The sequence below is a fragment of the Megalops cyprinoides genome, chromosome 9 (assembly GCF_013368585.1).
Source record: "Megalops cyprinoides isolate fMegCyp1 chromosome 9, fMegCyp1.pri, whole genome shotgun sequence".
Lineage (NCBI taxonomy): Eukaryota > Metazoa > Chordata > Actinopteri > Elopiformes > Megalopidae > Megalops > Megalops cyprinoides.
This window is the reverse complement of record NC_050591.1, coordinates 5,002,748-5,023,086: the sequence shown is the minus strand read 5'-3', so window position 1 is coordinate 5,023,086 and position 20,339 is coordinate 5,002,748. Positions and strand designations below refer to the sequence as shown.

The 20,339-nt window shown below is 47.2% G+C and overlaps 1 protein-coding gene across 6 annotated transcripts in view; it reads right to left on the bottom strand.

The window, feature by feature from the left end:
• The window catches only part of msi2b (musashi RNA-binding protein 2b), a 204,444-nt gene that overhangs the window by 31,891 nt on the left and 152,214 nt on the right, over window positions 1–20,339 (bottom strand). For all 6 annotated transcript variants that reach the window (XM_036536439.1, XM_036536440.1, XM_036536442.1 and 3 more), the window contains exons 9-10: window positions 16,903–17,017; window positions 11,848–11,922 (exon numbers count right to left, since the gene is read on the bottom strand). In XM_036536439.1, coding sequence (XP_036392332.1) covers window positions 11,848–11,922; window positions 16,903–17,017 — 190 coding nt within the window. The remainder of the gene's footprint in view (window positions 1–11,847; window positions 11,923–16,902; window positions 17,018–20,339) is intronic.

The following is a 20,339-nucleotide window of genomic DNA, read 5'->3' as shown; positions in this document are numbered from 1 at the left end:
TCAGATCACACACATACACTCTATTCAACACCACCACCACCATCGTGCTATATCTCCATTATATTTCACACAGTAACCACACTCGGAACAGAGAGCTTAGACAGGCCCGTGGCCGGTGGTTCAAGGTGTACTGACACATGCAGAGCGCACCTGCTGAATAGGCCAGAGAGAGATGTCACGCTGGTGTCTGAGAGCAGCCATACTGCTGACTCTTTCTGAAGTTCACTTCTAAGAAGAGACAGTGACTAAATCTGCAGTGTTCAAACTGGGTAATTAAACATTATCACAGCCGTACCCCAACAATGAGAGACGGTAAGCAGAACAGTGCGTCTAAGTCATTATTATAACATAAATATAATTACGGGCTGGTGCTCTAATTAAAACACAGACTTTGGCCACTGTGGTGTACTCATGATTGAAACCCTACACACAATAAGGCAGTGACACTGGCAGATGGCTCCATTCAGATAGAGGGATGGCCTGTAATTAGGCTCGTCTCTGGCAGGGTGTTTTTCTTACTGATTCAATAAAGACATCCCCTCTCCCCCCACTGAGAACCCATTATGTTAGTGGCCTTAATAACCTTTTATTTGGTGTTAATGTATAATCAAAAAACAGCAAATTATCTTGATAGGAAAGCTTCATTAGTGAGCAGATACTCTCACTAAACTCTGTACACCATTGGAGGAGTATCAGGGGAGACGTTCACACACTGAATGTCGACTGGATGGCCGGATAGATGGCCATGTCCTCCTTTTTTGACCTCTTCATGGGTGGGGAGAGCTTACATCCTGTATGATGAGGAAATGAGCAAAGCGAGGACATCATCTTGGAGTAGATGTCAGACCACAGTGGTGGGGTCAGTGCCCCTGGTTGCATTAAGTGTGGGGACACATTAACAAAGTGGGGACACCTCTGTAAAGAGGGGACATATTGGGGTCCACACAGGCAGGAGTTTCGCACTTTCACAGGCAGGACAGGCAAACATGTGAGTGAAAGTGCCTGTAGTGTCCACAATACAGAGGGGCTTGTGGGGTCCACTACACAGGGGACACTGTAATGTTCTCTACACAGAGGGGCCTGTAGCGTTCACAACACACTGAGGAACACGTAGCTCCCACTACACAGAGGATAGTGCAGTGTTCACTACACTTAGGAAGTCATAGTGTCCACTACACAGCGCAGCTACAGGACGGCTTCTGATGAATGAGACACTATGGTCCATCAAATATCAGCTGTCCTGTGGCCTCTGTATCTCCTTTCTGATGGTATAAACCCTCGATTCAGAAAGCGCTACACTATGCCAACAGGCACGCGCTCCGGCCCCTCTCCAAAGCAGCTCATTCGTCAGCCTATCACCACAGAGCTCCGCCCCTACACTCCTGTTCCGCTGCATCCTCATTGGCCGCCACTGCCACAGGGACGTCCAGGCAGAGCACAGCACTCCTAAAGTTACTGAGGGGTACAGTTCCTGGGGAGAGATTAACTCGGCAGGATTAGGTGGGTTAATTAGCAGATCTCGGCGGCTCATTGCTTTGTATGCGCGGGGTAAAGGGCCACCAGAGAGGCAGAGAGGCTCCACGGCATTAAATCAATTTCACGGCCTTTTATTACCAAAGAGATAAAGCCAATATTTAGCTTTCAAATTTTTCTCAATTATTTCACCCCAGCTTTCGCCCCCATCAGTGGCACTGCTTAACGGGTCCAGGGCACCGGCGGGGGCCGCAAGGACACGTTTGCTTTTGGCAGGAACCCCCCTCTACCCTGGAGGGGTTTGCACAGCCAACTGAAGTTATTAAAAAAAACAAGAGAACTCCAGCATGTTTCTGATGCAGTGCCCTAAGCACCAAATTTTACTGCGTTTATGTCCACCAATACCAAAAAAACCCAAAGATAAACAGAGGGTAATATGTAGCACTACTTTTTTAGGACCTTTTGTTGATATAATTGTTGATTATATCGGTTCTACTTTTAACTGAACTCCCTCTGAGTTTTAGAATCTGTAATGGTTCAACACCTAAGTGCTCATGACATTCTCATCACCATAATCAAGAAGGCCAGACAGCTTCTCCATCAGGCAGTTCAACTATTTGATCCACTTTAACTCGCCAAGAGAGATCTCTGAATGAGAACAGAGATCCAATCCTGCTGGGGTTTCCCCTTTTCCCTATCCCTCTCTGACCATCTCTGCCCTTTCTCTCTCTCTCCCTCTCATTCTGTCTCTTCTTTCACCCTTCTTCACTTCGTTTCCTTTCTCCAAGTGCTCCCATAATGCATTGCGCTTTGCTTTGCCACTCCGTGTTAAAAAGGATTCTACCTGCAGAGGAGGCTGAACGAGACCATTGTGCTCATATCTGTTAAACCAGCAAACACCTTGCAATATGCCAGTCCCTTTCTCACAGATCCGTGTAAGAGAAAGTATTTGTGTGTGTATGTGTGTGTTTTGTGTGTGTGTGTGTGTGTGTGTGTGTGTGTGTGTATTGGTGTTGAGTGAAACTACTACTGCTTTCTCTAACACACAATCTTGTTGCAAAGTGAAGAGGACCCCTTTGACACTGCCCCAGGAGAGAGAAGAGCTGAAAACATCACCCACGCGGGCCAGCCTTGCTCTTCTGAGAGAGGGGAGACGGGCAGGAGAAGGGCAGGAGAGGGGCAGGAGAAGGGCAGGAGAAGGGCAGAAGAGGGGCAGGAGAGGGGCAGGAGAAGGGCAGAAGAGGGGCAGAAGAGGGGCAGGAGAGGGGCAGGAGAAGGGCGGGAGAAGGGAAGGAGAGGGGTAGGAGAGGGGTAGGAGAGGGGGAGGAGAAGGGCAGGAGAAGGGCAGGAGAGGGGCAGGAGAGGGGGAGGAGAAGGGCAGGAGAAGGGCGGGAGAAGGGCAGGAGAGGGGCAGGAGAAGGGCAGGAGAGGGGCGGGAGAGGGGCGGGAGAAGGGCGGGAGAAGGGCGGGAGAAGGGCGGGAGAGGGGCAGGAGAGGGGCAGGAGAGGGGCAGGAGAAGGGCAGGAGAGGGGCAGGAGAGGGGCAGGAGAAGGGCGGGAGAAGGGCAGGAGAAGGGCAGGAGAGGGGCAGGAGAGGGGCAGGGCGTACTTTCAGCAGAACTATCAGAGGCTGGCTCCCTCTGCTTCATGAAGGCTGGAGACAGCCAGACCAGACCCGCACACACAGTCATCTCCCATAGCTAATCTGTCATTAACGTCCACCTGCGGAAGGGACCGTGTATGTGTGTGACAGCCTGTGTGAGTAATGGGAAACATGCAATCAAAGACATTTTGATCTAAATACTTACGCTCAGACAAATATAAATAGTGAAGTTGATGCTTATGTATTAATTTCTTTCCATAAAAAATATTTTATTTTAATATTATTTTAATAAAAATTATTATTTATATTTATATTATTATTTAAGAATCTAAAATATAAGAGTTTTGATTTGTTTATAACACTTCTTTGGATAAATGCATAATGCCATTTGTGTTATTTCATAGCTCTGATGTCTTTGCTATTATTCTAAAATGTGGAAAACAGAAAAAATAAAGAACAAAAATTGCGTCCAAACTTTTGAGTGGTACTATGTGTTTGTGTGTGTGTGTGTGTTTGTGTGTGCGTGACAATGATGGTGTATATGTTTGCATGAGTGCATCTGTATGTGTATGTGAGAAAGAGAGAGTGTGCGTGTCTGTGTTTTGTGAGGAACACTTCACGGGTTTTGATTCAAGAAAACAATTCAAGAGGACCAATCTTATGAATAAAACAGTTTCATGGCTGTGGCCTCACACTTGCAATCCATCAAGTTAGTGCAGCACACAGGCCTGGCAGATTTAGGGACAGGGAGGGTCCCGTGGTCGCCTCAGAGCGCTGTGTCTCATTGTTTACCTGCTCATGTGACCCCAGACCGCGTGTGTGAATGCAGGATAAAATGGCATTTGAAGCACATTAACGTGGATGTCACCCTCACTTTTCTCTCACAAGGAGAATACGCGGTGGCCAGACCCCCGATATCTCCATTGTCTTCAGAGTGCATTTCTGATTCCTGCCCAGGGCCGAGGGGCCTACTCTCACCCTGCAGGGAGGAGAGACCGAGGAGAGAACCACATCTGTGATTTCACTGCCTTCCCCGCTCTGTGTATCCCTCTCACATGAGAGCCGTGTGTGGCAGCTGACCCGATCTTACCGTTAATGCCATCTGCCTCCAATCATTTCATTAACACAACTGAGCTTTTAAAAGCCATGTGTCTCTTTCTCACCTCTCTGTCTAATTTTGTAAGGAAACTGAAGCAGTTCTCCCTGTTTTTGTAAGTGTAAGCTCTCTGAGACTCTTTAACTGCCTTTTAACAGGGTTTCTGGTTATCTTTCAAGAGTCAGTTTTATTTACAGATTTATTTCTTTAAACACAAAATGCATCACACAGCTGGCCAATGTCATTCTGCACCAAGCATAGAATGAGGGACTCACGCAACCAAGTACACAAGCTTTTTGTCCCTCTGCTTTCGAGGGGGACAACACCAGTCCATCAAAGCCTCCACCACCCGTCTGAACAGGAGCTTCAACTCCAGCACGGTGCGCACCCAAACCTGATAACATGAGGCACTAACACTTTTGCACTTTATGTCTCTATGTAGTGTATATTTTTCTATGTAATTGATTCTGTCATCTTTCTTACACTTGCATTACACTCCAAAATTCCAACGTCTGTATTTCATGTGTACAAATGGTGACTAAAGCTGAACTGAACTGAAGTGAAGATGAGATGTCCAAACACTTAAATAGGAAAGTAAAAATGCTAGCACAAACGGATCAGGAGGTGGTGGATTGTATAGTATAAGTTCTACAAAATGACTAACAATCCTATTGAATTTTTAAAAATATGGATTATTAAAGTAAAGGTGTTTGGGCCGAGGTACAGAACTGTCCTCTACTCACTGACCCTCAGCTGCTAGCAGAGATGAAACATTTCTTTCCCTGGCAGTGTACTCTTGGGATGGGCCCATCCTTCCCATATAATTGTCTCTTTTTTGAAGGGATTCAACTGTTTGATGTGCAAAGTTTTTTTTGAAAAAGGTTCACTTCAAAATTCAAAGCATCTCTCTGTCTCTCTCTCTCTCTCTCTCTCTCTCTCAGCTTTGCCAGGTATGCAAAGCCCTTTGTGCAAGTAACGTAATCTGGTTCACTACAAGGATTCTCTGTATGTCTCCATCTCACACTCTCTCGGTTTAATTCAATTCAATTCAATGCTTTAGTGAGATGACATACTGCCAGAGCATAATCAGTGAAAACACGTAAGAAATAAACCAAATTTTTTGTGATAATTCGGTGTGTGGGGCAAGCTGGGCCTCCTCCTGCACATGTTTTATGAAACACAACTGCAAATGCACGATGATGCTGTTTAACAGGGGAAGGGAGCTCTGGGACATGTTCAGTGAATAACAATAAGAAAGCAATAAAAGGATGCATACAACACTGCAGACAGGTATTCATGTATTCTCTGGGCTCTGTGATCAGATTAACATCTGAGTGGCAAGATGTACTCTTCAAAATAAATAAAGTCGAAAACCGAGAGGCTCAGATTGTGCTGTGACAAACCTCAAAGAGTGAATAGGAAGTGGAAAATCTCTCTCTCCCCTCCCCCCACCTGCTGTCTCTCTCTCTCTCTCCTATGTCTCTGCCTCTTCTTATTGTTTCTCCCTTTTCTCTTTCTTTCTCTGTTGTCCATTTGTCTGAATATCACTCCATCTCTCTCTCCCTCTTCTTTCTCATTCCCTTTCTATCTCTGGCTCTCATTCTTTCACTCCATAGTCTCTCCCACTCCACATTTTTCTCTCTGTCTCTATCACCCTCTCCCTTCTTCCCTCCCCTTTTCCTCTCTCTCTGCCTTCCTCTGTTCCTCTCTCTCTCTTTTCTTCTGGGAAAAACACCAGGTGTGTGGTGTAACTGCACTGATCACAGTTATCACAGGAAATTCTGGGACTGAAATGCGGGTTCCTTCATAATCGCTGCCAGGCTTATTGTGGCACTGCGTTATTGCGACCGGGAGCAGTAAGCATCCTCGCCGAGTGTGGGTACAGAGACCCAGATTCTGGGCGCAACAGGTTCCCCGCTCCCCGCTCCCCTGATGTCTGCGGCGCGACAGCCTGTCCTCGTGGGATAACCCCGACAGGGTGTGAAGTGCATTTCCAAGGCCCAGGTGACGGAGAGACGCGGAGATTACACCTGGCCGCGTGTGAAAATGCATCAGCCTCGCAGGGCCTGGGAGGCTTACAAACACATGCTCACGCGCGCGGTGTGAACAGCCCTAGACAGGACCACATCACGCCAAATCAAAATACCATGCCATACTTCCCCGCTGCCCTACACCTGACCCCAGACGGCTCCGGGGAGGGGGGGACACAGGTATGTGTCACTTGGTGGTGTAACATGTGGAGCGGTTTTTACTCATGGCTGCACTCAGAAATCCCAGGTGAATTGGAACACGAGACACCTTCTGCTGGAAAGCCAGAGACTGACAGTCAGGAGAAAGATCTCCGATAGAGGCCTGAGTTCACAGCCACAAAAACCAGAGGTGAACACAAAAACGCGCTGCTCCGGCCTAGGGTTCGTTACCGTTGACCTCCCATCAGCGGGCCCATCGCGTGCCCCCACGGTGGACTCCCAGACCACCTCTACAGGCACGTCCTTGCAGCACAGGCCACAGCCCCTCCTCAGCTGCAGTCTGATGAAAGCCAGTGGGGTGGGAATGCCTCTCTCACGGCATGGGGCAGCGCCTGGCCATCCCTGTGAGAAGTACGCCTGGCCGCGTTCCCTTTTGATTCTGTTTCGCCAAGTTTCTGTGCGTTGCCCAGGTGACTCGTCCCTCTGTGACCTGTCTGCCTGGCCCATTGCGACCTCATCAAAAAGCATTGCTAGTGTTCCTGCGGGAAATTCGCCAGTGATGGAAGAGTATAAAACACAATTGTCTCAGTAAGTAAATGGCAATAACATTATGTTACACGGTTCTACAGAAAACCTACAGTGCTCTACTGAGCAGCAGTGTGGCATAGTGGTAAGGATTGGGGCTTTTAACTGAAAAGTCACTAGTTTGATTTCCCCTGGGGTACTGCTGTTGTACCCCTGAGCAGGGTCCTTAACCCATAATTGCCTCAGTAAATATCCAGCTATATAACTGGATAAAACTGTGAAATAGGTAAGGTGCTCTGGATAAGAGCGTCTGTTAAATGACAATAATGTCATGTAATGTAACACAGTTCTGTATAAAACCTACAGCAGTCTACATCTTTCAAGGCCCCTTTCAAACACTGGGAATCGATGACAAACAGTGAGAAAGAACATCATCTTCCACTGAAATGGAGGAGAGGATGCAGCTGTTGGGTAGGAGCTTCTTGAAGGCGTATTCCAGCAGCAGCTCTTCCCAGATGGCATATCCTCATTAAGGCAGTACAGCACTGTGCATATGGCAGGGTGTGAGTCCCCCCCCCCAACAAACACAGCCCCAATTCCAGCACGACGGGACCGCAGTCGCGATGAGTGGCTTTCCACCACGCGCTGTCTGCAATGGCGCTGGGTCACCGTGCATAGCAATTGGGTGCTACCAGTCTTCCTCCTGCCCCCCGCCTGCAAACCACCAATCCAATAGGAGCACCCCCTGCAGCTCTGTGGTCCCCGGGTCCCGCAGGCCCTGGCTGGTGGGACTGAGAGGTGCTGTGGTGCTGGTGTCTGTCTTAAAAATGGGATCATCATGACACCGTTTCCACTCATCCCCCCGAACATCTTGGCCCAGGGGGCTCATGCTCACTTGTGATGCATGCATGTGCGTGTGTGCGTGCATGCATCCAGGTGACTCCAGGTGATTATTTAGAGACTTGGCTTTAATGTTTGTCTCTGCTGATGTCCCTCTGTCCAGTCCCATAACAGAGACAGGAGGGAGTTTCGCAGGTGTTGAAAGGATACGCCTGAGTCAGTCAAACACAGTCACACAGAGGCGGGAGGCTGTAGCATCACTACTATGATAATCAAGCACCAATAAAGAGAAACACACATACATACAAGTTTGCACAACTGTGAGAATACAAGAGAAGCCCTAAATCCCTTCAGATTGCAATCAATGCCTCCCAAAATTACACTTGGAGCTTCGAAAAAATTAGCTAGACTCTCCTCAAAAGAAGTCAATCTTTAACCTCCCAAGAAACTGGGATTATGGCAAATCCCTTAGTGGCACAAGTAGAGGAAATGCTTTTCCACCTTCCATGTTTTAAGGTCACCAGCTATATTGGAGACAGCTGGGGAAAGCAATAACCCATAATGCTGTGCAGGAGAGGAAGATCTTTTCACCGGGAAAGCTGAGGGGATCAGCAGATGTTGATACGTTAACTCTAGAATCAAGTACCGGCTTTCCCTCACTGCCTGACATCCTACTCTCCGACTGGTGGGATGCCAACCCACAGACTACTGTAGCACCCATAAGTCTGTTATGACTCTCTAATACCTGCAGGGGGCACTGTCCAAAAGCTGCACTCATGATGCATGTTAATTTTCCTGTTTTGTTATTTTTTTGTGCATTGAAGATGCATGTGCCACTATGTATGGTCCACACGTATAACCCGTTAAAAAAACCGTGACCACTGACCGTAGCTAACGAGGTGTCGGATTTAACATTGGCAGCCAGCAGGTAATGACACATCTGGAGTTTGAGGGAACATGACAGTCCTTCTAAAGAAAGTTGAGAGAGGGAGAGCTGGCTGGCAGCTTGCCCGTATGGCGAGGGAATCAGCGGAGTTTAGTGCGTGCGAGCCGCCGTTCCGCGCCGAGAGAGCCGGCAGTACTTTAATCCGCCGCGCCAGGCTTAGTCACAGTGGTGGATCCTCGAGGGCCTGGCGGTTTACACTCCTTCATTACACCTTTCCCCTCTTTCCTTTATTCCTTTATTCATCCATTTCAGCCACATTCCGCCTGAGCATGCGCTTCCTGTATTATCGCAACGCACACCGCTCATCTTTCGGCTGCGCTGGGATTTAGAGGCGGAAAGAAACCCTCTGCATTTTCGGTTTCGCCTGAACCTTCTGCTTCTGCAGGGGGAACACTCACAAAGCTAACGAGTTCATCCTAACAGCCTCTACAACTGAGCCGAGCTGGTGACACATTCACAAAGCAGAGGAGAGAGCATTCCTTCCCTGGTGCTGAGAGCTTGCCCTTTCCAAGGTCAAACACAGACAGAACACACCTTCATCCTTATCAATGATATTAGCTAGGAATCTGTCAATCATCCTTACACAGGTGCTCTGAATACTGCAAGCTACAGGACAGAATGGCAGGAGGGCCACTACAACCTTCCACAACAGGTCCAGGTTTACCTTACACTCATTCTGTTACCCTCACACCTAGGTATATCTTAGTCAGGTATTTGTTAGAGGGCAGATATGGCCATGGACGGCACAGCAGCTTATGAGCCTATTCTACTGGCATTGGAGATAAATGTAAAAAACGATAACTTTAACATTTACCCTGAAAACTTAGCATAAAAATCAGACTTCAGCTGTGAAACCCATTTCTTAAATGATAATATTTAAAAGCATACCTCTTTCTCCCATGTTTTCACTACCTGGAATGAAAGGAAAGGGCGTATGCACACCGTAACTCCTGCTGTTTGCCATTCATTCATTGAAAAGCTTAGCTGGTGGCTGTTTGCTCTCTCTATATAATGCCACAGACTGCGTGGACGCTAAAGCCAAAATACTTGATATTCAACTATTCAAACATGGGGTCACTAAGTCATGACGTCAGTTCTCAAATAATTGTGAAATTATAATTAGACAGATATATATATTCTTTGATTGATTAATTTATTGACTGACTGACTGATTATTGTCACCCCACAGGGGAAATTTTTCTTGCATCCCACAAAAAAAAAAAAAAACACCAAGCATAGAAATATAAACACATACAGCAACAGAGACATGCAGTAAAGGGGGGTGTTCACGGTACGTTGAATAACATTGGTTAACATACCTGATGCTCACAGGAACAAAAGACTTCTGGGCTCTGGTTGTGTTGCAGGCTGATGTTCTAAATCTGCAGCCTAATGGCAGATGTTTGTATTCACTGCTTACACAGTGAACATGGTCAGCTGAGATTTTCTTCCCTGACTTCCTGACCCTGTCATTGTGTAGTTCTCTAATGCCTCTAAACTGTTTCCCACCAATCTTACCAGCTGTTTTTACTATTTTATTGAATTGTAGTTTTTGATGGGCAGCTGGTTGTACCAACCATGAAAGGAAGAAGCACTCTAACTGAAGACTGTGTAAAACAGTGACATGACTGCTTTATCCATACTGTACTACCTGAACGTACTCATGAAATACAATCTCTGTTGACCTTTCTTGTATACCTGCTGGGTTTGGGTGTGAATGTCAGTTTAGAATCTATGGTTACGCCCAAATATTTGTGTTCCTCCACTGTTTCTATCTGTTCTGTGCCATGTAGATGGCTTCTGGTTGCCCTCTAACCTTCCTAAACTCAATTATCATTTCTCTTGTCGTTTGACATTCAAAATAAGACCATTCATTTTGCACCACTCACACAAACCACTGATTTCACTGCTATAGTCCTCCTCTCACTCTGATATAAAGCCAACTAGTGCAGTAGTATCCTGATATTTAACAGTGACACAGTCTGGTGTCCTGGTCCCGTGACAGTAATGAAAGACCATGACGTATTTACTTTAACTTCATGAACGCAGCCAGTGAGAAAACACTGAATCCATTGTATCAGCTGTGAAATTACACACATTCTCATGGCTTGTCATCAGTACTCACAAAGGAGAACTTGGGAAAGCTGCATAAATTCACTGATGATATTCAGTTTCCTGTCTGCAATGAGGAGTCTTTCTTCACACACAGCATTGGTGTTTCATGCAGTGTTCCTGGGGTAAAAAAGTGCGGGTCGGGTGTGTGGCCGTGGAATCCAGAGGATCCTGATCAAATTATTTGGAGAGCACATCCCTAGCAGAAATCAAGAACAGGAGTGCCGTGCTACTACAAGCATCTTTCTTTTCCATGATGCACCAGGGAGGGTAGAGGAAAATGGACCGTAACCCACATATGTGGGAGGGACGTGGCTGTGGCCCTTCCGAGGCCTGTCTGAAAAGCCCTCTGAAAGAGGAACATCTGAGAGGGCTTTTGCAGAGTTTATCCGGTCAGTTGTTTAGAGGGCTCCCTGTTTTTGATGAAATGATCTGCTCATTCTGAGCATATGGTGCCTCAGATCACACGGATTCATCTCCAACATCAAACGCCTGTTTGTGGCAAGGCTCTAATGAGGTCGAATGACACCCAGCAGCTCAGCCCGACGCTGCCGCACGAACGCAGGCTCGTTTCCGCAGGATTTCTCACGGTGTGGCTCGGCCTTCCGGCCCGGCACAGAGGACACAGCCAGGATGTGGGGTCCTGAAGCAAGGCGCAGCAGCGGCAGGCAGGAGGGGACTGTGTGCTGTGTGTCACACTTAATTCCTTCCCTAGTGAGTGCTGTGGCAGCCAGCCAGCGCCGGCTTCCAGGAACAGGAGTAAAGTGTGTGTGTGTGTGTGCGCATGTGTGTATGCAATATTCTGTGTTACTGTGTGAGTGTGTGTGTATGTGTTTGTGTGAGTTGGTATATTAGTATAGTAGTACATGTGTATGCGTGTATTCATGCGTGTAAGTGTGTGAGTGTGTGTATTTGTTTATGTGTAATTGTATGCGTTAGTGTGTTAGTGTGTGAGCGTGTGTATCAGCGTGTGTGAGCGTGTGTATCAGCGTGTGTGAGAGTGTATGTGTGTTAGCGTATGAGTGTATGTGTGCATTAGAGTGTGTGTGTTTCCATTCTCTTACCAGGGAATTGGTAGCTGTAGCTGGGGGCAAATCCAGTGTATCCGCGACCATACGTGGCTACGATGTTTGGGTAACCTGGAGAGGGAGAGACAGGGGTGTCAGTCACAGGAAAACAGGGCATGATTTCCCCTTACATATCTGATATTACATATGTACATGATATATCAGCATAGCTACCTTCACACTGCATTACATATCTGATATTACATTTGTATACATCAGCATTACTACCATCACATTAAATTGCAGATCATATATTACATATGTATACTACATATCAGCATAGCTAAGGTCACACTGCAACATATATATCTGATGTTATATATGTATATATCAGCTCTGTCATCCAAGGCAGGTGCACATTTTCTGAAGCGAGGACCTTGACCAAGGGTAAGGTAGCTGTGCCCCTCTGGGGATATGAACCTGCAGCCTTTGAGGTACGATCCCAGGCCCCTGAGCGCTACGGTACAGCGCTGCTGCTGATGGTGACAGCCCACGTGCTCTTTGTGACATTGATCGATAGCCTATCCTTTCTGGCCCCGGGCTAATCGATCATGAAGGACAGGACGGTGCGAGACACAGACAGAAGCGAGACGCTGCTAATCCGAGAAGCGTGAGGACTTCCTTCCACACCCTCCGCCCACATCCATATTCATCACAGCCTCAACAATGGCAGCATGAGAATGCAGACGCACAAAAAAAACACAAACACTACTCCAAAGTGGGAAAAATGGAGCGTGTTATTGGGGAATTTAGGTGGGGAATTTATCCGGTGAGCTTCCCCGTCTCTGCTGGAGCAGAAATTTTTAATGAAGACGGTTCAGACCCTGGGCTCCTGGGCTGCTTTTTCGCCACCCATCATGTGCTGGTGAATATGAATACTTATTCAGCTGTGAGTCTGCAGGAAAAGTGGGCGGGGAAAGTGAGTCCTTTGCACATGCTCAGTGTGTCCCTGGCAGACTAGGGGGACAGAGAGGAGGGAACCCAGTATCTCCATGACAGCTCGTTCCTTACTGCTGTCACAGTGTCACACAAACACACAGACACACAAGCACTCGCATGCACGCAGGCACGCTCGGCTCTGTCTGTGTAACGTGTATGTGTGTGTATGTGACCTCCTGTGACGTCGCGATTCCCTAGCTGCTCTGTCTGCCCTGTGGACCACCGCACAGCCCGTTGCACTGCTGGACACACCCATCACAGGTTCCTCTCAATGTTGAGAGAATGTAACTACACTGTAATGCAGCATTTATTAATGCTCACAGCATGTTGGCATTATGCTAGCACTGCAGATTGTCACCCTCCGCACAAACATTCCCTTTAGAGCAATACCCACTTATTAGCATGTATTAGTGAGACCATCAAAGGTTGTACATATGTCCTGAATTACTGAAGATGTTACAGATTACTCACTTCAGTACTGATCACTGAAGATGACTACTGCTCACAATGACTGAAGCCACCTCCAGTGCCTCACATAGAAACAAACAGACCCTCATTTATACTCAATATTTATCTTAGATACTTGCTTTTAACCACACTGAAACACTGATAATGATGATAATAATAATAATGTTTTTTTAATTATTATGTTGGTCCAGACAGGTACGTACTGGTTTACACTTCAAAACCAACAACCAAAAACACACACCCTAGTGCAGTAGTAAAGGTGACTTGGCAGGATGTGAATGGAGTATCTTCTGCACTGAGCAACAGACCTAGGATCATCTTACCTGGCCATAATTGCATCCACTTCCATTATGTGGATAAAATTTGAAGCTGATTCAGGATCAGTATTTGGGGACAGATTCCACTTCAGACCTCCTACATTCTAGTCCACAAGACTGGACCCACAGCATGTGACATTCACTGAGAGCCAAATCTGTTCTGAAAGGTGTCGGCTTTGGTCACGCATACACGACCATGTGAGGAGTACAGCCAGGCCAATATCACCTCCCACACAATAGAGTGACTTTCTAAACTCCTCCCGAACACGCACACAAAGGACTAAACCCACATGTGTCAGACACGGGGGCTTGTTCTGACAACCAAAGCCTGACCTCTGAATCCCTACACCAACAGCTCTACCCATCAGGTCCGGCTCTGGACCATTCTCCGCCTGCCAGCAAGCGTCAGAGCTCATTTCCTGAGCCCTGATGTGCGCTCCGGGCCTCCGGATGGCGATTACAGCGGACAGCGCTGACCAGAGCATGGTGGCCCCTTTGTACCTCCAGTCTGAAGAAAAGCAAATGGCAGATGCTGAGGCTAAGTACACATGACACGGGCTTTTCCGCTGACATTTAGAGAGCTTACTCTGAGCGCAGTGCTCCGTACCTCCACTGACAGAGCGGCAGCGAGGACCCGCCTCAGGGCTGCAGCCCGACAGCAGCGCTGGTGTTGATCCGCATCTGTCACAGTGACTGTGACCACACGCGCTCCCGGTCCCACTCCTGCAGACTGCAGGACTGACTGGACCCTGCGGCGGCCGATATACACTTAACATACCACACCACTGACTGTAAACCACAACTGTGCATATATACTATATTATATGCTTTACTGTGCTATAAAATATTTTAATTTATATGATGATATAACATACTACAATACTCTATACTACATTCTCCATTGAAATTAAATCTGAATTTAAGAAAGACTTCTGAGAGAGAGAGAAAGAAAGAGACAGAGAGAGAGAGAGAGAGCGAGAGAGAGATAATGGTGAAAGGAGGGAACCTGAGGCCTAGGTGTGAAAAATGGCTTTGGGAGAGTGAACTCATTAAGCTCTGAAGTTCCTCTCCTTTGGTCCCCCACCCCCTGCCTCCTTCGTCCTGGAGGCTCTGATCGCACCCTCTTATCTGCGTTATTAATATGCATGCTAATGCACCTATTTTATGGCTCAACAGTTCAGATTCACTTTAAAATCAATTATCCATCTGGTAAAGCCCCATTTGGCGCAGGTTTAAATGTGTATTAATTTGGGCAAACATACATGCTGCATAACACAATAAAGACAAAAGAGCTGATTAGGAGTGGTAAACAAAGGGGGGGGGGGGTTTAATGAGATCTAGGCGCATAAGAAATTACAGCTCCTCCAATAATAAGTCCTGTTGATTCTTTATGCAAATTGTAGCACGCGCTGTTTAACTGATCCGCTTTTGGTGTGTCATTCAGGTGAGCGCAGCTCAAACACCCCAACACTATGCTATCCTAACCCTGCCCCCAACCTAACCCCCAAATACAACCCCTGCACCCAACGTAACCCCAACACCAACCTACTCCCCCAGCCTAACCACACCGCAAACCTACCCGCCCCAACTAATCACACTCCAGACCTATCCCCCCACCCCCAACTCCACCCTGTCCACACCTGCACACCCCCCCCCCCCCACCTACCCCCACCCGACACCACCCCTCACACCCCCCACTCCCCCACACACCCCAACCCAACCATATATCAAACACTGACTAAGAAAGCATGCTTTGGTCCTTAACATTTGGGGTTAAAAAACAGGGCAGGAGTCACAACAGTGACAGACAGCTCCCCCCACCCACCCCGGCAATAGTCCTATCCTATTATTCAGCACTCTAGAGGTCAGGAAGATGAAATCATACATCTATAATTCAACATTACTTCAATTTTCCTCTTCATTTAGCTCCCTAATGCGTGGCGGCGCTCCGGTGAGCCCTGGCTGCCACGCCGGCGGCACCGGCGCGCCGGGCGAGGGGGCCGGGTGGCTATTTCACGCGGGGGGTTCGGCGAGGACGCTTCATCAAGCCAAATTACGGGCGGGACGACCTGTCCCGCAGCTTCCATTAGCTGCCGCTCCCGCGCCACACAGACGCGTCCAGCCATTTATCTGCTTCAGTTACTCTGCGCAGACGATCAATCTCACAGCAATTATCGCCTGTCACCGACACACGGCAGGGGTGGGGGGGGGGGGGGGGGGGGGGCTGCCAATCCCTCCCCCTTCCGACCTCTGACCCCCTGGATGGTCTCTTCTCAAATGTATGGCAAAGCAGCAAAATTTGTTTCTTTAGCTGAGTCACAGCCCCTGTTTGCAAAACACTGCAGAAATTGTTCATGAAAAAACTACATTTCCCAGAGAGGCCCTGTTTCTGATCATCAAAACTGTAAGTTGCATTACATCAATCCCTGCCTTCGGAGACGTCCTCATGCAGGGGTACTTCCATTCACAAAAATGGATGTTTACCAACGCTCGGGTATGGTACTTTATTTAGGGGTACAACTGCAATGCCACACTGCAACCTTTGGGTTATGAACTCCTTAAACACTTAACTCCTTCAACAGGCCAAAAAAGAACATTGGATATGTATATGAATGAAAGTGTAATTAAGTTTATTAAAGTGCAGTTACAAAAATGAGGACACTTCACAGTTATGGAATATGACTGTTTGTGCTGTCTTACTATCTTATGGCTGTTTGTGCTATCTTACATGCCAGATTTTTACCCTTATGACATACATAATAAATATGTTATATTGTTGAAAAGGTATTGTCAATGTATATATGAATCCATTTAATTCAGAATTGCGATTACTGAACCATGTAATGTATTCTTAATTACAAATGTCTTTAAATGGCACAGACGGTAAAACACTCCAATAAAGAGAATTTCTTCACTATTAGCAAAAACTCTGTCCTTCAAAGGTCAGTCTGATTTCTCCTTCACTAGTTTCTGACTTTATTTGCAAAATTTTCTTTGCACTGAACTCATTCCCTTTTTGGCCACTGCCAAGTGCTCTGTAAGAACATTTTGTCAATAGTCGTGTAGTTAATTTCATTTATTGATTTGACTGAGAAAGAAACTCACTGACTTATTGAGTGGTTGATGAATTGACTTGTTGATTGAGTGATTGATTGATTGATTGATTGATTGATTGACTGCATGACGGACTGATTTACTGATTGATTGTTTGATTGGTTGATGGGTTGCCTGATTGGTTGAATGGCTGATGGCTTGACTGACTAATTGGATAATTGGTTGATTGCCTGGTTGACTGATTGGTTGATGGGTTGACTGGCTGGTTACTTACTGAGCATGCCCATCCCCAGCATGAAGGCGTCCATGGTGTAGGGTAGACCTCTCGCTCGCCCTCGCGTCCCAGGCGGGAACATCACCTCCTTCGGCTGGGCCTTCTTACACTCTACCTGCAAATGCACCCCAAACACAGCCTGAGAGTGTGAACCCCGACACAGCCAGCGATCAAACAAACTGCATGCGCACTGATCAAACAGACTGCATGTACCCACAGCATAGTGTATGCTTGCCACTGTATCCACACCTTATATGTATCAGATTCCCTCATGTAGATCACTCCCATTGTGTGCACCATCCATTTTATACAGCTGCACTTCTACTCAAGCAGTTCACGTTTACTCAAAGCTAAAACTGTAGAGCCTGGTCTGGGACCTAAACCCACAACCATGTGGTAAGAAGCCCAGCCCTTTAACCACGTGAATCATGAATGTAAGCTCTATGTCACACCATTCAAGCACTTTTTCCTATCAGCAAGTTGATCCGGTTCAGCCTATCCATATAGCGCCCCCTGGTGGGACGACACAAAACCTCCCCCATAATTTCAGCGTGAAAGAGACAGAAGGTGGATTAAATCTGCTCTGCCTATGGTGGAGGCTCCGTTTGAATTTCCATCCTTCAGCCTGCACCCTGCTGTTTTAGAATGACTGCAACATCTCCCCGTTTTTCTCTCTCTCTCTCTCTCTCTATATCTCATGTCCTGTCTCATTCCTCCCTCCCAGTGAATTACTGATTTGGACCAATAGGATTGCCTGGTCCGTGTGTGCATGTGTCCCTCTTCAGCAGGGCAGGGCCTGATAGTGGGGGCCCCCTGAGCTATCAGCTGTGGAGAGCTGGTAGACACCAGCAGACCACAGAGCTACCAGCTGCCAATCTGTATTACCATCCAGCCAATTACACCGACAGCTCCCACTCACCACTGATGAACTATTTCAACTCTAAATGAAAATATGAAGGACGTAAGGATACTAAGGACGTAAGGGTCAGACTGCAGTGTTATCAGAGCAAAAGAAAGGAGTGGGGAGGTAAGGGGAGGGAGGAGGGGAGAGCGGAGGTAAGGAGAAGGGAGGCAAGGGGGGGAGGTGAGGGGGGGGTTAACGACAGGTCGTTAACTAACCCCTACCAGGGTCAGATTAAAGCAGCTCCAATCAGCGTTATTTTAATTTCACAGAACCTGACCTGAGACCTTTCAGTTCCCTCTGAATTTCCATGTTTTTCTGCTGTCTCACTCAGGCGATGTTCTACAGTTCTTTCTCCTCCAAAAGCATCACCTTCCAGCTTTGTGGGATTTTCCCATCAGTAGCGGGAAGGCAGACCCCTGCAGAGGGCAGGGAGTGAGTATCTCTGCTGCCTAACTGTGAGGAGATGACCCCCTGCACTGCGGACCGGCTGGAACCAACACGCACGTCAGAGAATAAATAATATTCTCATTTTCTCACCGAAATCTTCTAATGAATCTTATCTCCCCTAACCAAGGACACAGAAATGGTCTTAAGTGTTGTTGTGTGTGTGTGTACGTGTGTTTAGGGCATGTGTGTGAGTCTCACAATCCACACAAACAGATGGGCGCGCGCACACACACACACACACACACACACACAAGCAAACACAGAAACTCGTGTGCATTCACACGCACACACGCACGCAGATGCACATATACACATATAAACACACACACACACACACACACACACACACACACACACACACCATTCTCTGCCTCTCACATCCTGAGCTCTTTATCTGAGCTTTACTCTTCAGAGAGAGAGAGTGAGAGAGTGTCCGGGACTCAAGCAAAGGAAACTGCTGAGCACTCAGGATCCATTCAGGACACTGTTCTCAGCAAATGAAAGCCTCCAGCGCTGGGACTCCAGCAGCCAAATCTGCCCCTTCAAGCACATATGCCCTCCATTTTCCCCACAAAAAAGCAGCCACTGACAGACACAGCTAAAGAGCCACAGAACGGACTGCCTCTAAGACTGTGGAATTGCTCTTATTGATGTTGAGTGCTACACCTGCAGAATGCCACAGCCTTTTCTGCATACCGTAATCACCTTTTAAAAAGGACAGGAAAGGTGCTTTCAACAGACTAAATAAATAAACATGCGTTCTGCAAACAGCAGCCAGAAAAGGGGACCGCATTCACCGGCACTGCAAAGAGGAGACTGTCACAATGACACGGTTAACATTCTCAGCAGAGCTGGCCAATCAAAGGGCCCGTCTGCTTGCTCGCTCGCCAGTTCCATCTCAGCCGTCCTGCGGACACTTTATTAAGACAGACAGGAGCAAATCAGAGGGAGAGAGGGGGAGAGAGGGAGAGGAAGAAAGGAGAGAGAGAAGAGGAGGCAGGCTGCACCATCTGGATTTAAGCAGAAAGTTGGATCTGACCCACCGTCAACACCTGGGTTTCACTCCCACTGCAAGGCCTCTTTTAATTCAGTCTCACACACATGCGCACACACACACACACACACACACACGTGCGCACGCGGACACGCACACACATATACACACACACTCCTCCCTCTCTCCCACGTAGTCACACAATCTCCCACACGCGCGCATACATACACACATGCGCACACCATCACTCTCTCTCTCCCACAGACACACACTCTCCAACGCACTCTCTCTCACACAGTCTTACAATCCTACACACACACACACACACACATTCACACAATGCAGACTGCACCACTCTACTGGCTATAATCTATTCATAATAGGTTTATTAGATAGCCAGATAGCCAGAGGTGAGTCTGAAATATGAACCAAATTAAACTCGTTCAGTAAATACACTGATGAGATGAATCAGGTGACTGAAAGTGAATAAACTGATCAGATGAATCAGGTGGTGATCAGATGTCTGACCTGACTGGTGGTGCATATGGGAACTGTAGAATTAGCATGACCTTTAACCTCTGACCCTCCGTCAGTGACCTCCAGCCTCAGACTCACACCTCAAACAAGATCCCCTAATTAATAAATCCTCAGTAATAACAGAAATCAAGACAGATTATTTTATTTTGCTGTTGCTATCCTCTGTGGTCGCTGTGCCTGTCACCTGTCACCTGTTCATCTGAGCCCAACTAGTGGCCATGGGTTGCTCACTCTACTACAACACCACAGCTAAATTAATTTCAGTGTTTAAGGAGCATTAATGTTGCACTTTATAAAAAATCAATACACAGTGATTTTACATTCTGTCATCTGCTGTTGAGGGCAAGCAGCGATTACTGCCTGGGGATATTAAAACACACTTCCGATCTAAAAATGCTAGACCGAGCGGGGGAGACCACTCTTTAACTCCCCATCTGCGCTCAAGAGGTCACAAACGACAAAAACAATCTCATTCCCAATCACAAAAAAAGAGTAAAAGAAACACAAAAGAAACGTACGGTAAATGTAAAAATGCAGCTGAGAACTGCAGCAGTG